Here is a 16,390-nt window from a genome sequence, read left to right as displayed (position 1 = left end):
ACTTTGGCCACCTGATGCAAAGAACTGACTACTTGGAAAAGACCCTGATGCTGGGAAAGACTGAAGGCAGGAGGAGAAGGGGATGACAGAGGATGAGATGGTTGAATGGCATCACCGACTCAATGGACATGAGTTTGAGCAAGCTCCAGGAGTTGGTGATGGACAGGGAGGGCTGGCGTGCTACAGTCCAGTGGGTTGCAAAGAGTCAGTCATGACTGAGTGACTGAACTGACTGACTGATTATTGTTGTTATTACAATGAATTAGGAAAAAGTACTTTTTAAAGTGTTCTTAGAACACTTAATTTTCATCTATAGGAAAATCATAATATTTTTTTTTTTAGAGCATAATACTTTGCAGTCATCAGTGTGATGAATATAAAAATCTGTAATTACTGGCCTTCAATGACAGAAAATGTGTTCTTTGTTTGGCTAAACTATTGCCCTTATCAACCATGTGTTGTAGGACTAGTAACAGATAAATAGAATATCTGTTGTTCAGTTTATTATAAGTGACTTCAGTTTTGAATCACTGTGATTTCACTGTAGAAAGAAGTCTAGCCAAGGTAATATGTCTAGCAAAGGGAGGCTAATGCAGCGTTCCTGGAGTCTTGTTAGAAATATGAATTCTCAGGTTGGACATGCAGAGATTCTAATTCACTATTTCAGAGTTAAGTTCTAGGACTCATCATTTAAAATGTGCTCCCTATGGAGAAGGAAAGGGCAACCCACTCCAGTATTCTTGCCTGGAAAAGTCCATGGACAGAGGAGCCTGGCGGGCTGCAGTCCATGGGGTCACATGACTGAGCATGTGTGCATGAGGGTGGAGGGAGATGGGTTGGTAGCAATAAACTGGTAGAACTAAAAATAAACAAATAAAATGATCTCCCTAGATGATTCTGATGTCCCATTTTGAGATTAAGTTTTTATTCCCTTGGTTGCACTAGGAAGCCACCAGAAAGCAAAATAAAACCATCTGAGCCCTTAGTATAACTGCCTTTACAAAACCAAGCTTTCTATCCTGGACTTCGGCTGAGGCTTCAATTAAGAAATAGCCACTTCTGAAACACCAGTGAATATGTTATAAAGATGCTATCAAGTGAGATGTGTTCTTCATTATCTTAATGCCCTTTATACAAACAAACACTCCGTGACAAATTACTGTTAGCTCAGGGAACAGGAAAAAACTGAGATGGTTTTACTACTGACCAAGAAGATTGCATCTTTTTCTTTTTGCTGCAAGGAAACTCAAAGCTACTTGACTAGTACTTTTTCAGTTATTCTCTCCTGTTCTCTTTTAATGCTTCTTATCTACCCTCCTTCAGCTTTTTTGTTGTTGTTGCTGCTGTTAGTGATTTTTGGTCTTTCAGTATCCAGTTTTCTTTCTTCTGAATTTTTAAAAAATGTTATTGAATTATAGTTGATTTACAATGTTGTGTTTATTTTCTACTCTACAGAAAAGTGATTCAGCTTTACATATATATGTATATTTTTTTCTATTATGGCTTAATTCTCACAGGATATTGAACATGGTTCCCCATTCTATACAGTAAGACCTTGTTGCTTATCCATCTTACATATGATAGTTTGCAACTGCTAAACCCAAACTCCTAATCCTTCCCAATCTGCCACTCCGCCCCCATGCCTGGCAACCATAAGTCTGTTCTCTTCATCTGTGAGTTTTCGTTTTTTAGATATGTTCATTTGTATCATGTTGTAGCTTCCACATATAGGTGATGTCATATGGTATTTGTCTTTCTCTAATTTACTTTGCTTAGTGTGATAATCTCTGGATTCATCCATGTTCCTGCAGATGGCATTACTTCATTCTTTGTAATGGCTGAGTAATATTTCATTGTGTACGTATACCGTCTCTATCCATTCATCTGTTGATGGACATTTAGGTTGCTTCTATGTCTTGACTATTGTAAGTAGTGCTGCTGTGAACATAGGGGTCATGTATTTTTTTGAATTAAGAGTTTTTTAAATTCTTTAATTCTTGTCTGGATACATGTCTAGGAGTGGGATTGCTGGGTCATATGTGAGCTCTATTTTTAATTTTTTGAGGAACCTCCATATTGTTTTCCATAGTAGCTGCACCAATTTACATTCCCACCAACAGTGTAAGAGGGTTTCCCTTTCCCCATACCCTCTCCAGTATTTGTTATTTGTAGACTTTTTAATGATTGTCGTTCTGACTGGTGTGAAATGGTACCTCATTGCAGTTTTCATTTGCATTTCTCTAACAGTTAGTGATGATGTGCATCTTTTTGTGTGCCTGTTGCCCATCTGTTATGTCTTCTTTTCTCCATGCTTGTAAGTTTCTCTGGAGAAGCAGGATGAAGTTCAAGTTCTTTACCAAGTTGCAGCCTCTTTTGACACAGTTGGGTGCAATCTCTTAGTCAGTCTCTCTTGGCTGTCGTTTTTCTTGGTTTCTAGTCATAGACGCTTGTCTTTTTCTGTGCTTAGTTGTTTTTCTTTGAGTGCCAGGTATTGGTTGTGAAGTTATAATTTGAGCTTTGCAGTGGTGGTGTCTTCTTCCAGAGAGGACTGAAGTGAACTCTGGCAGATGCAGAAGGTCCCAGCAATCCCAGGTCACCTAAGCACATCTGGGAATGTGATTGTTTGACATTAACCTTCAGTCACTACAGGGGATAGACTATTTAGGTTGATTCCTTCTTGCTCTTAGGTTGAAAGTATTTCAAGGCCCAGAACAAAACCTAGAGAGTTTCTGGCAACCTCTACCTTCCTTGGGAGACTCTGATTTTCATTATTTATCTCTTACTCCTTCAAAAGTGAAAGTTAGTCACACACTTGTGTCCAACTCTGTGATCATGGACTGTAGCCTGCCTGGCTCCTCTGTCCATGGAATTCTCCAGGCAAGAATACTGGAGTGGGTTGTCATTTCCTTCTCCAGGGAGTCTTTCCGACCCAAGGATCAAACCCGGGTCTTCTGCAATACAGGCAGATTCTTTACCAACTGAGCCACTGGGGAAGCCTTAGTCCCTCGAAAGCTCTATCCAAAGCTGAACAAAGCTTTGTTCAGCTTTTTAGCTTTTCAGCCTTTCTGCCAGAATCAGCAGATGCCCAAGGGAAAAAAGTTGCTCCAAGGCTTCACTTAACTCCAGGTTTCCCTCTTCTCTCAGATTTTGGCCTTATAATTCTTCAGTGCCTTTTTAGCTCCCTGGTGGTTTGAAAGATATATGTGTGTGTGTGTGTGTATTTTAAATTGTGGTAAGTTATACATAACTGAACTGAACATTTTAGTCACTTTTAATTCAGTGATTTTAAGTAGAATAACGTTGTACAGTCATCACCACCATTCATATCCAGAACCCGCTTCATTTCATGGAAGTGAAACCCTGTAGCCATTAAGCAATAACTTCCTGTTCTATCCTCCCCTCAGCTCCTGGCAAACATCATTCTACTTTCTGTTTCTATGAATTTGAGTATTCTAGGCATCTCATATAGGTGGCCCCAGACTTCGTCTCTGCTGAACGACACACACAGTTGGGTTTCCAGAGCAGGGGCCCGGGACACCCCACTGAACCTGGAGTGCTGAGTCCTACCCCCCACATTCAGCTGCCTTTGTGCGGGGGGAGGGACTGGGGGTGGGATGAGGTCCTATCTGGGTGGCCGAGGATGCCTTCCCCCATCACGGCCCAGGAAACGGAGCCAGAAGTTCTCAGGCCCCTCTGTCCCCATTGCCTAGTGGGGGTGTGGAAGTGGAAACACCCCAAGTTAGAAATCCTGACAGATTCCGTGGTTTGGGGCAGGGGCTCTGGGGTTGGAGGCCGCGGGGGTCCCATTGACCACCCTGATTCTACACCACGTCCCCTCTTCTTTGTGTATGACCTCGAGACGTGGTCAGCTGGCTCCCTTTCCATGGCCATGGTCTGTTCTGGGTTGGACTGGGCTGAGCGTGGGACCTCACTCCGAAGGAAACCTGGTTACACTTCTCCCACATGTCTAGGTTTTTTCTACTCGGACCTAACTTTGGTCTCAGTTTTGCCCTAATGAGCTGAGGTGTAAACACACGTGTTTTCAAGGTTTTCAATATGACCCCTTTAACTTCAATGGGAGTCAGAATACATTATGAATCAGAATACTCAGTGTTCCCCCCTCCCCCACCGCAAGTCCATAGCAGGGGCATTGGGGTTTATTTTAATTGTAGGACATGATTTCTGTATTTGAGTTAATTTTTATCAGCCCCAGTTATGATGCCTAGTCATCAGTATTGGGTATGAACCTATTATCTAGAGACCTGGGTTTCTTTCTGAAAACAGTTCTTTCCTATGCTCTAGTTTCATGATGTGGTTTTAGCAGAGTTAATCAGAAATGACTCAGTTTATACAATTTTATTCAACTTCAAATAAGCCAAGCCCAGTGCCCTGCCACACCACCACTGGACAGCTGCTTGCACACAGATAAAGCAGACTGCTTTGGCGGTGTGCCAGCTGCCTAGGGAACGTGCCTTGGGGGCGTCAGCTTCAGGTGCGCCGGCCCGTAGTGGCAGGCAGGTGCCAGGTGGACCTGGGTCTAAAGTGCCAGGTGATGGGGGGGACCAGGTGGTGAGTGCATGGACTTTGGGGTGAAGGACTGAACATTTCTCTCTTTCTGAAGAAAATCCAGGTGGCACTAGTGGTAAAGAACCCGCCTGCCAGTGCAGGAGACGTAAGAGGTGTGGGTTCAGTCCTTGGGTCCAGAAGATCCCTTAAAGGAGGAAATGGCAACCCACTCCATTATTCTCTCTTGGAGCATCCCAGGGACAGAGGAGCCTGGTGGGCTGCAGTCCATGGAGTCGCAAAGAATCAGATATGACTGAAATGACTTAGCATGCATGTATTGTTTGTTTTTGTGTGTCTGGCTTAGTTCACTTAGCATAAAGTCTTTAGGGTTCATCCATGTTGTAGAATGTGTCAGAATTTCATTCCTTTTTAAGACTGAATAATAGTCCATTGTATGGACAGACCACATTTTGTTTAGTAATTGATCCGTCGTTGGACACTGTATCTACTCATCAGTTCACTTTTGGCTATTTTGAATAATGCTGCTATGAAGACAAGTATACTAATACCTATTTGAGTTCCTGCTGTCAGTTCTTTGGGTGTTTGCCCAGAAGTAGAATTGCTCGATTAGGTGATAGTTCTGTGTGTAGCTTGCTGAGGAATCACTGTGCTGTTTTCCAGAGTGGCTACACCATTTTACATTCCTACTAGCAATGCATAAGATGAACACTTTCTACATATCCCTGCCAACACTTATTTTCTCTTTTGTTTTGTTGACACAAGCCATTCTAATTGGTGTAAAGTGATTTTTAAAAATTGCTTATGTAGATTTTCTAGTTCTCCACAGGAGGGTAGATCCAGAAGTGAAACTCTGCCTCACATACTTCTGCACCCAGCACAGTTCTGTGTGCATGTGTGTGTGCACTAAGTCACTTCAGTTGTGTCCGTTTCTTTGCACTGCCTTGGACCATAACCTACCAGGCTCCTCTGTCCATGGGATAGTGGGTACTTAATAAATACAGGTAGAAGGGAGAGGGGAAGGTAAGAAAATGCTCTGAAAACTGAATGTGGTTTGCAAATAGAAGATATGAGTTATACATGGCATAGTATGGTGAGTAAGTATTGGCTTCTGCAGTTAGAATGACGTGAAGATGTGTGACTTTGGGTGTTATTTTACATAAATTGAAGAAGAATACTAGTTATATATATATAATTTTACTTTATGAACAGCATATTGCTAGGCTAGAACTCAAAAAAGTGTGTATTTGTTCAGAAACTGTTAAAAAAAGATAATAATATCTCATTTGTAAAGATGAAATGTCTGTTGTAAGGATAACATGAAATAAAGCAAAGTTCCTGGCACATAAGTGCTCAGTAGCTATAGTTATTTTCTGCAGTTGTATTTTTTGTTGATTTTTTTGAACCAAACTTACTGTTTGCCTTTGCTGTTTAAGTCCTGAGTCCAAGGTTACTTTTTTAAGACTTCTTTCTTCCCCAGTGGTGTCTGTGTGATATGGTTTCCATTGCAAACTGTATTTGCTTGCAGAAAAATGGAGCCTCACCTTGTTCTAATTTCTCATTTGGGTTTTCTTGTTCTGCCAGGACTCTGGTTAGGAGTAGAATGGGACAATCCTGAGCGGGGAAAGCACGATGGAAGCCACGAAGGGACTGTGTATTTTAAATGCAGGTAACTTTCCATTTTGAATTGGCCTGGTTGTCTGTCTTTATTTATCTTTAAACTGTTTATGTGTTTATTTGGCTGCGTCAGCTCTCAGCTGCAGCTCCTGGGATCTTCGTTTTGGCGCTCTCGAAGCCGTCTAGTTGCAGCACCCAGGCTTATTTGCCCCCAGCCATGTGGGATCTTAGTTCCTCAGCCAGGAGCTGAGCCCAAGTTCCCTGAATTGGAAGGGGGTCTGAACCCCAGGGAAGTCCCTGACATGGTTATATTGAATAAAGGGGGATGGAGAAGAAGAGGCATTTGACTCTTGGGGTGGTTAAAATGTAGAATTTGGTGTATTCTAAAAAGCCCATACTATTTGTAGAATTTTTTCCTTGTTTTTATTATCTTTTTAATTTGTTATGCTTTTTGTTTATTTATTTTTGGCTGTGCTGAGTCTTCGTGCTGAGGGCGGGCTTTCTCTCGCTGTGGCAAGTGGGGGCTACGCTCTAGTTGTGGCGCGCAGATTTCTCTTTGCAGTGGAGGTTCTAGGGCGTGTGTGGTTCAGTAGTTGCAGCTCATGGGAGCTTAGTTGCCCCGAAGCATGTGGAATCTTCTTGGACCAGGGATTGGATCCGTGTCTCCTGCATGGCAGGAGGATTCTTAACTGCTCAACCACCAGGGAAGTCCTTTTTCCTTGTTTTTAAGACTCTCAGTTTTAACCTTACAAGTGGGATTGCTTTCTTTGTCTTTTTTTTTTGTGTTTTTGTTTTGTGACAATTTTTTCTTTTTTTATTGAATGGATATAAACATTTCTTATTGATTCATTAACAAGATAACGTATAAGAACTAGGTAATTAAACGAAATATAGAACATCCAAATAGTGGAATGCTAGGCCACTATTTTTAAAAGCTCTTGTCATGAAAATAATTATGCATTATAGTGCTCCTGATATTTTTACCTGTTTGATTTCAGAGAAACTATGTGAAGCTCTGAAAAGGATGGTGGGGAATTTCAGCCAGTCTTTCAAATTTTTATTGGTGTTTATTTTCCCTAAGCTTCAATTTCTTGCAAGAATCTTTTAATATTAAGCTTTGTTATTGTTCAGTTGCTAAGTCTTGCACAACTCTTTGCATCACCATGGACTGCAGTATAACAGGCTTCCCTGTCCTTCACTATCCCCTAGAGTTTGCTCAAATTCATGCCCATCAAGTCAGTGATGCTATCTAACCATCTCATCCTCTGTCACCCCCTTCTCCTTTTGTCTGCAAGCTTTTCCAGTGAGTCGGCTCTTCACATCAGCCGACTGTTGGCCAAACTGTTGGAGTTTCAGCATCCATTGAATGTTTAGGGTTGACCGGTTTGATCTCCTTGCGGTCTAAGGGACTCTCATGAGTCATCTCCATCACCACAGTTTGAACACCTCAATTTTTCTGCACTCAGCCTTCTTTATGGTCCAATTCTCACATCCGTACATAAGTCCTGAAAAAAACCATAGCTTTGATTATATGGACCTTTGTCAGCAAAGTGATGTCTCTGCTTTTTTATACTCTGGGTTTGTCATAGTTTTCCTTCCAAGGAGCAAGCATCTTTTAATTTCATGGCTGCAGTCACTGTCTGCAGTGATTTTGGAGCCCAAGAAAATAAAATCCATCACTGCTTCCACTTTTTCTCCTTCTGTTTGCCGTGAAGTGATGGGACCGGATGCCATGATCTTAGTTTTTTGAATGTTGAGTTTCAAGCCAGCTTCTTCACTCTCCTCTTTCATCCTCGTCAAGAGGCTCTTTAGTTCCTGTTCACGTTCTGCAGTCGGAGTGGTATCATCTGCATTTCTGAGGTTGTTGATATTTCTCCCAGCAGTCTTGATTCCAGCTTGTGATTCATCCAACCCAGCATTTCACATGATGTACTTTGAATATAAATTAAATAAGCAGAGTAACAATATACAGCCTTATTGTACTCCTTTCCCAATTTTGAACCAGTCCATTATTCCATGTCTGATTCTAACTGTTGCTTCTTGACCTGCGTACAGGTTTCTCAGGAGACAGGTAAAGTGATCTGGTACTGTCACCTCTTTAAGATGTTTCCATAGTTTGTTGTGATCCACATAGTCAAAAGCTTTAGTGTAGTCAAGGAAACAATAGTAGATATTTTTCTGGGATTCCCTTCTTTTCTCTATAATCAAAGTGTTGGAATTTTAATCTCTAGTTCCTCTGCCCTTTCTAAACCCAGCTTGTACATCTGGAAGTTCTCTGTTCATGTACTGTAGAAGCCTAGCTTGATGGATTTTGAGGATAACCTTACTAACATGTGAAATGAATGCAATTGTACGGTACTTTGAACATTCTTTGGGGTTGCTCTTCTTTGGGATTAGAATGAAAATTGACCTTTCCCAGTCCAGTGGCCACTGCTGAGTTTTCTAGATTTGCTGATGTATTGAGTGCAGCACTTTAACAGCATCATCTTTTAGGATTTTAAATAGCTCAGATGAAATTCCATCACCTCCACCAGCTTTGTTCATAGTAATGCTTCCTAAGACCCACTTGACTTCACACTCCAAGTTGTCTGGTCTAGATGAGTGACCACACCATCATGGTTATCTGGATCTTGAAGACCTTTTTTGTATAGTTCTTCTGTGTATTCTTACCACCTCTTCTTTATCTCTTCTGGTTCTGTTAGATCCTTAGTGTTTCTGTCCTTTATTGTGCCCATCTTCGCATGAAATGTTCCCTAGATACCTCCAATTTTCTTGAGGAGATCTCTAATCTTTGCCATTCTGTTTGCATTGTTCATTTAAGAAGGCCTTCTTATCTCTCCTTGCTGTTCTCTGAAACTCTGCATCCAGTTGGGTGTATCTTTCCTATTCTCCCTTGTCTTTTGTTTCTCTTCTTTCCTCAGCTATTTCTAAGGCCTCCTCAGACAACCATTTTGCCTTCTTAGCATTTCTTTTTCTTTGGGGTGGTTTCGACCACTGCCTCCTGTACAATGTTATGAATCTCCATCCATAGTTCTTTAGGCACTCTGTCTACCAGATCTGGGATTGAATAAATTCAGTCCCTTGAGTATATTTGTCACCTCCACTATATAATCATAAGGGATTTGATTTGTCATACCTGAATGGCCTAGTGGTTTCCCCTACTTTCTTCAAGTTAAGCCTGAATTTTTCAGTAAGGAGCTGATGATCTGAGCTACAGTCAGCTCCAGGTCTTTTTTTTTTTTTTTTAATGACTGTGTAGAGCTTCTCTATTTTTGGCTGCAAGGAACATAATCAGTCTGATTTTGTATTGACCATCTCGTAGTGTCCATGTGTAGAGTCATCTCTTGTGTTGTTGAAAGAAGCTGTTTTCTATGACCAGTGTATTCTCTTAGCAAAGTTCTGTTAGCCTTTGCCCTGCTTCATTTTGTACTCCAAGGCCAAACTTGCCTGTTACTCCAGGTATCTTTTGACTTCCTGCTTTTGCGTTCCAATCCCCTGTGATGAAAAGGACATCTTTTTTTGTGTGTTAGTTGTAGAAGGTCTTGTAGGTCTTTAGCTGTAGCTGAGCTGTAGCTGAACTGTTTAACTTCAGCTTCTTTGGCCTTGGTGGTTGGAGCATAGGCTTAGATTACTGTGATATTGAATGGTTTGTCATTTTTGAAATTGTATCGAAGTACTGCATTTTGGACTCTCTTGTTTACTATGAGGGCTACTCCATTTCTTCTAAGGGAATCTTGCCCACCGTAGTAGATATAATGGTCATCTGAATTAAATTCACCCATTCCCGTCCATTTTAGTTCACTGGTTGCTAAGAAGTCGATGTTCACTCTTGTCATCTCCTGGTTGACCATGTCCAATTTACTTTAATTCATGGACCTAACTGTTCCAGGTTTCTATGCAGTATTGTTCTTTATAGCATCAGACTTTACTTTCACCACCAGACACATCCATAACTGAGCATCATTTCTGCTTTGGCCCAGCTGCTTCATTCTTTCTGGAGATATTAGTAATTTCCATCTGCTCTTTCCCAGTAGCATATTGGACACCTTCCAACCTGGTGGACTCATTTTACGGTGTCATATCTTTTCCCTTTTTTATACTGTTCATGAAGTTCTTGCAGCAAGAGTCCTGGAGTGGTTTGCCATCTCCTCCTCCAGTGGACCATGTTTTGTCAGAGCTCTTCCCTGTCACCTGTCCATCTTGGGTGGCCTTGCATGACATAGCTCATAGCTTCATTGAGTTTCGCAAGCCCCTTCACCATGGAAAGGCTGTCATCCCTGAAGGGGAATATTAAGCTTATCATTCTTTAAATGTTGTACAGTGAACACATTCCTGGAAATCAAGCAGCTTCATGCTTTGGTTTTAACAATCTTTAGAACCCTAAACAAATCTAACTTTACTGACCTCTAAAATGAAGGTCAGAATTAGATAATCGCAAACTGTTTGCTAGTTTAGCAGTCTGTAATTTTGAAAAGTCAGGATGTAAGTATTGGCATGTTCCTAGAGGCCAGTGGTGATGACACATATGTCACAAGGCCAGCTCAGAATCTTTCAAGTTTATGGAGATGAAGGGAGCAATTTATGTGTTTAGAAAGGTGTGGGAATATAAATTTCTTAGCTGGGCCTGTTGATGGCTTACCTGGGCTATGGCCTCACAAGCCTCCAGTGGAGGGAATGTTTCCTGTGGCGCCTGCTCCACTGCCTCCCAATCACCCACGGCTGCGTGTCCGCGGTCGTCTCTGGATGTGATGATACTCTCGGTCTCTGAGTAGTGACCTGAGGATGGCGTCAGTCCCGGCAGATGTGGTGTTTGCCCTGAAGTGCTGAAGGGAGTGGGCTTGGTGTTCCATTCTTCCTCTTGAAATGCATCTCCTTGTTTTATTGTGTCTCCTACTCACAGCCTTGCCTGAGCATCTGCATGTCGAAATACATATTATCTTACTATAAATTACTTTTGTTTCAATGAAATGGGCATTTTTCTTGACTTTGAAATCCTATATGGGTAGGTAATTCCATTTCAGGTTGTTTTGGGGGCAGTGTAAAAGGGTGCATTGGCTCTGATATGGTGGATAACCACTGATCTAAACTAAAGGAATGACCTTTTCCTTTATAGTTGTTAATACTGATGTGAATATTCGTTTGAACATGGCTTCAACTAGTAAAGATTATGTCAGTATCTTGGAATCTCTAAATCAGACAAAACAGATTATATCACATGTACTTGTTATTAAGTTAATTCAGATCTCTTACTAACTTTATTGGAGTCTTCTTTCATATTTCAATTTTACTTGGAAAACCATAATTACAGTAAGTTTTTTTTTTAACCACAGTAAGCATTCTAATGCTTTGATGCTGTTTTCATGAAGCCAGAGCAGTTTAATGTTGCCAGATGATAAATGTTCTCATCTTAGACTTGTGAAATAAGTAAATGACAAAAAGGGTGGCATACCCATTTTAAATGAGGCAAGTGAGTCAGAAGTGCCGTCTTGATAGCAGAACTCAGATCTCCATCTCTTCAGAAGCATGTGTTACTATCAAGCGGCCAACTGTGTCAGACATGGTGTTTAACAGTGCGGTTATGTGCTGTAGCACACATGTCTTGTGAAGACTATAGTTTGCCGGCCTCTGCATTGTAAACAGGATATCAGGGTATATTGAACTGGGTATATTGAACCCCCCACTTCTTGAGTCTCCCCAGCATCTCAGGTTACTGGGGTGACACCCTGCCGCTTGAGAGCAGACCTTGGGAGCAGATAGGGTGGTTTTCAAAGCCCAGCTCAGGGCGTACATTCTTCCCTCTGAACGTGGGTGCTGGTAATTTCACGTCATCTTTAGTTTCAGTTTGTGGCAGTCTCTTATTTACAGTATTAAGTGCCCATAGTTAATATCTGTGACTTTGTCAGTATACAGGAGCAGTCTACAGGTTTACCCCAAATGAACGACTGTGAACCAGTCATCAATGTCTCTCTCGGCCGCTCCTTTTTCTCCGTCTCTTGTCTTTGGAGGAGCTGAGTGGTCAGTTAAGCTGATGAACCCTGAAGTTCTCTGTGGGTGGATTTTCAGTGCTTTTTTCTCAACCTAAACAACCTATACTCTAAACTCTTAGAACTGTTTGGGTCAGTATTTTACCCTCAGCTATTATTGAAAATGTTCACTTTCTAGGTAATTATATGATTTTTCTGGTGATCAAGAAATCTTAAAATGTGTTCTTCAGCACCATAAATAGAATTTATACTTGGCATCAGAGGGGACATGGTGTCTCAAACTTTATCCATGATACTAGTTAACAAATGGAAACCCCTTTATTTACTGTGTGTAGCCTAAGATTGTCATAAAGTATTTTGAAGTTCTTGAATGAGCATTAATAAATCAGTATAAAATATTCTCCCTGGGGACTGGGATCAATTGGGAGATGGGGATTGACATATATGTATACTATTGATACTCTGTATAAAATAGATAACTAATGAGAATTGACTATATACACTGTAAAGCAACTCTATTGCAATAAAAATTAATTAAAAAATAAGTAAAATATTCTACTGGTGTGGTATAAAATGCTTCCATACCACTGGTAAAGAACCAGTCTGCCAATGCAGGAGACATAAAAGACGCTGGTTTGATCCCTGGGTTGTGAAGATGCCCTGGAGTAGGAAATGGCAACTTGCTCCAATTGTTCTTACCCGGAAAATCCCGTGGATATCGGATTCTATAGGATATAGGCTATAGGCCATGGGGCCGCAAAGAGTCGGATACAGCTGAATGACTGAGCACGTGGTATAAAGTGAATAGAAGAATTTTTAAAATAATCACTAAAAAAAAAAAATAAATAAAATAAAATAATCACTAAATGTGCTAATAGGTTACAGGCAGGGTGAACCTCCATAAAAGGTGAAGAGAGAGATTTCATTTTTGGAAGCTTTCCATGAATCAGGGCAAAATAGAAATTGTGACGTTCAGAAGGAAGGTGCAAAAAGATGCCCATCTACTGGCCTTTTTTTTTCCCCCCTGCTGGGAAAATGAGTTCACCAGGTCAAGTCTCCCTATACGTTAAATGAGTGAATAGTTCTCTCAGGGTGAATGGTTAGTTATGCAATCTTGGTGAGTAGGCTCTGGGCAAGCTTGTAACAAGCAAGATATCGAGATCAACATTTATCTGATACGCCCCAGGGACCCAGTCTTTCCCAGCACCCAGCATTTAAACCATCCCCAGTTTAAAAAAAAATGTTTACTATGGGACTTTTGGGCTCTGTTGGTCTCCCTTTACCTTTGAGTAGTGTTGCTGGATTCACTAAATAAAAACAGAAAATCCAGGTGAAATTTGGATTGCAGATAAGCAGGAAATCATTTTTTAGTGTAAGCATGGGACATGCATCATACATACCATTGTTTATCTGAAATCCAGATTTAACTGGGCACCTGAATTTTATCTGAGAACTCTGTTGGGCAGACCTAATCTTGATTACAGTGCTTTGTGAGAGTCTTCCATTTCTGCAAGGGCCATGGTCAGGATGTGAATTTTGCTACCTGCATTCTGTAATTGGTGGGCAGAAGCAGGCATGCTTGAACCATGCTGAGTGTTTATAAGACAAAAAATTTTGTTCTCTTCCCCCTTCACTCCCTCCCCTCCCCCAGTTTTTTCTGTTTAGACAGGGTTCAGTATTTCAGTGTTCAGATGCAACATCTTGATAGTAATCTATTTCACTGGAATCTTTATGAATTACTAGTTTACCTTTGGAGATTTATGGTTATTGATGGGCACTCATTCAGCTGGTATTTTTCAGTATTTGCAGCACTGTCTTATTTTCTGAGAGACCTGCCAGTAATGTTGCAGAGGAGACTGACCTTGGATGTTATCCTTGATCTGAAAAAGGCACAGAGTCTACTTTGCAACCATCCAACACCATTCCTGACTCCTTTCCTCTGCCTGCAGCCAAACTACGCTCTAGTAAAGGTCTATTCTTGAATTGTTCGTTGTTGTTAGTCACTCAGTTGTATCCAACTCTTTGCAAGCCCCTGGACTGCAGCACGCCAGGCTTCACTGTCCTTCACTATCTCCCGGAGCTTGCTCAAACTCTTGTCCATTGAGTTGGTGATGCCATTCAACAATCTCGTCCTCTGTCATCCCCTTTCCCTCCTGACTTCAACCTTTCGCAGCTTCAGGGTCTTTTCTGATGAGTCGGTTCTTTGCATCAGATGTCCAGAGTACTGGAGCTTCAGTTTCAGCATCAGTCCTTCAGTGAATACTTAGTGTTGATTTCCTTTAGGATTGACTAGTTTGATCTCCTTGCAGTCCAAGGGACTCTCTGGAGTCTTCCCCAATACCACAGTTCAAAAGCATCAATTCTTTGGTGCTCAGCCTTCTTTATGGTCCAACTCTCACATCCATACATGACTACTGGAAAAACCATAGCTTTGACTATACCATGGAATTGTTCATTACCACAGTTTTTAAAAGTATAAATTAAGGACAGAAATGAAAACCATGGTATTTGTTTTGCATTGTTGTTTTCTCATTTATTATAAAAGTGCTTGTTTTATTTCTTTACTAAACAGCATTAAATAATAATACCTACTAACAGATCTACTAACTACTAAAATTTGTGATAGTGAGGAGAGGAGAGATAGAGATGCAGGAAAGGATAGTGCACTAGTCATCAGGACGCCACGATGTTTGGTCTTGGTTGTGCACCTCTGTGGAAGATCCCCTTGGAAGAGAGCACAGCTTCTCCAGTATTCTTGCCTGGAGAGTCCCATGGACAGAGGAGCCTGGTGACCTACAGTCCATGGGGTTGCAAGTTTTCCAGGTGACTGACTGGGTTGAGTTTGAGAAGTCCTGCATTAGATCATCTCTTAGGTAGATTCCTTTGAACCTTTAAAAATGAGGCTAGCTACATTTAATCTCTTTAGCCAAGTGATAGAAATGTATTTTATTTAAACAGAACTGTGTTCTTTACACTAGGATCCTTTAGTTCAGTTCAGTTCAATTCAGTCGCTCAGTCGTGTCCAACTCTTTGTGACCCCATGGACTGCAGCACGCCAGGCTTCCCTGTTCATCACTAACTCCCAGAGTTTACTCAAACTCATGTTCGTTGAGTTGGTGATGCCATCCAACCATCATCCTTTGTCGTCCCCTTCTCCTGCCTTCAATCTTTCCCAGCATCAGGGTCTTTTCGAAGTAGTCAGTTCTTTGCATCAGGTGGCCAAAGTATTGGAGTTTCAGCTTCAGCATCAGTCCTTCCACTGAATATTCAGGACTGATTTCCTTTAGGATGGACTGGTTGGATCTTCTTGCAGTCCAAGGGACCTTTAAGAGTTTTCTTCAACACCGCAGTTCAAAAGCATCAATTCTTTGATGCTCAGCTTTCTTTATAGTCCAATTCTCAAATCCATACATGACTGCTGGAAAAACCATAGCCTTGACTAGACGGATCTTTGTTGATAAAGTAATGTCTCTGCTTTTTAATATGCTGTTTAGGTTGGTCATAACTTTTCTTGCAAGGAGCAAGCGTCTTTTAATTTCATGGCTGCAGTCACCATCTGCAGTGATTTTGGAGCCCAAAAAAATAATGTTTGTCACTGTTTCCACTGTTCCCCATCTATTTGCCAAGCAGTGATGGGACCGGATGCCATGATCTTTGTTTTCTGATTGTTGAATTTTAAGCTTTTTCACTCTCCTCTTTCACTTTCATCAAGAGGCTCTTTAGTTCTTTGCTTTTTGCCATAGGGTGGTGTCATCTGCATTTCTGAGGTTATTGATATTTCTCCCAGCAATTTTGACTCCAGCTTGTGCTTCATCCAGCCAGGCATTTCACATGATGTACTCTGCATATAAGTTAAATAAGCAGGGTGACAATATTCAGCCTTGACATACTTCTTTCCCAATTTTGAACCAGTCTGTTGTTCCATGTCTGGTTCTAACTGTTGCTTCTTGACCTGCATACAGGTTTCTTAGGAGGCAGGTAAAGTGGTCTGGTATTCCCATCTCTTGAAGAATTTTCCACAGTTTGTGATCTACACAGTCAAAGGCTTTGGCATAGTCAACAAAGCAGAGGTAGATGCTTTTCCAGTATTCTCTTGCTATTTCGATGTTGACAATTTGATCTCTGATTCCCCTGCCTTTTCTAAATCCAGCTGAACATCTGGCAGTTCTCGGTTCATGTACTGTTGAAGCCTGACTTGGAGAATTTTGAGCATTACTTTGCTAGTTTGTGAGATGATTGCAATAGTGCAGTAGTTTGAACATTAT

The 16,390-nt window shown here is 41.2% G+C and overlaps 1 protein-coding gene across 1 annotated transcript in view; it reads left to right on the top strand.

Moving 5' to 3' along the window:
- Nucleotides 1–16,390, top strand: part of LOC122446829 (dynactin, 150 kDa isoform-like) — a 66,286-nt gene that overhangs the window by 45,541 nt on the left and 4,355 nt on the right. Inside the window, exon 3 of the mRNA XM_043477306.1 lies at nt 6,109–6,193. Coding sequence (XP_043333241.1) covers nt 6,109–6,193 — 85 coding nt within the window. The remainder of the gene's footprint in view (nt 1–6,108; nt 6,194–16,390) is intronic.

This window comes from Cervus canadensis, chromosome 8, assembly GCF_019320065.1.
Source record: "Cervus canadensis isolate Bull #8, Minnesota chromosome 8, ASM1932006v1, whole genome shotgun sequence".
Classification (NCBI taxonomy): Eukaryota; Metazoa; Chordata; class Mammalia; order Artiodactyla; family Cervidae; genus Cervus; species Cervus canadensis.
This window is presented reverse-complemented; position numbering and strand designations above follow the sequence as displayed.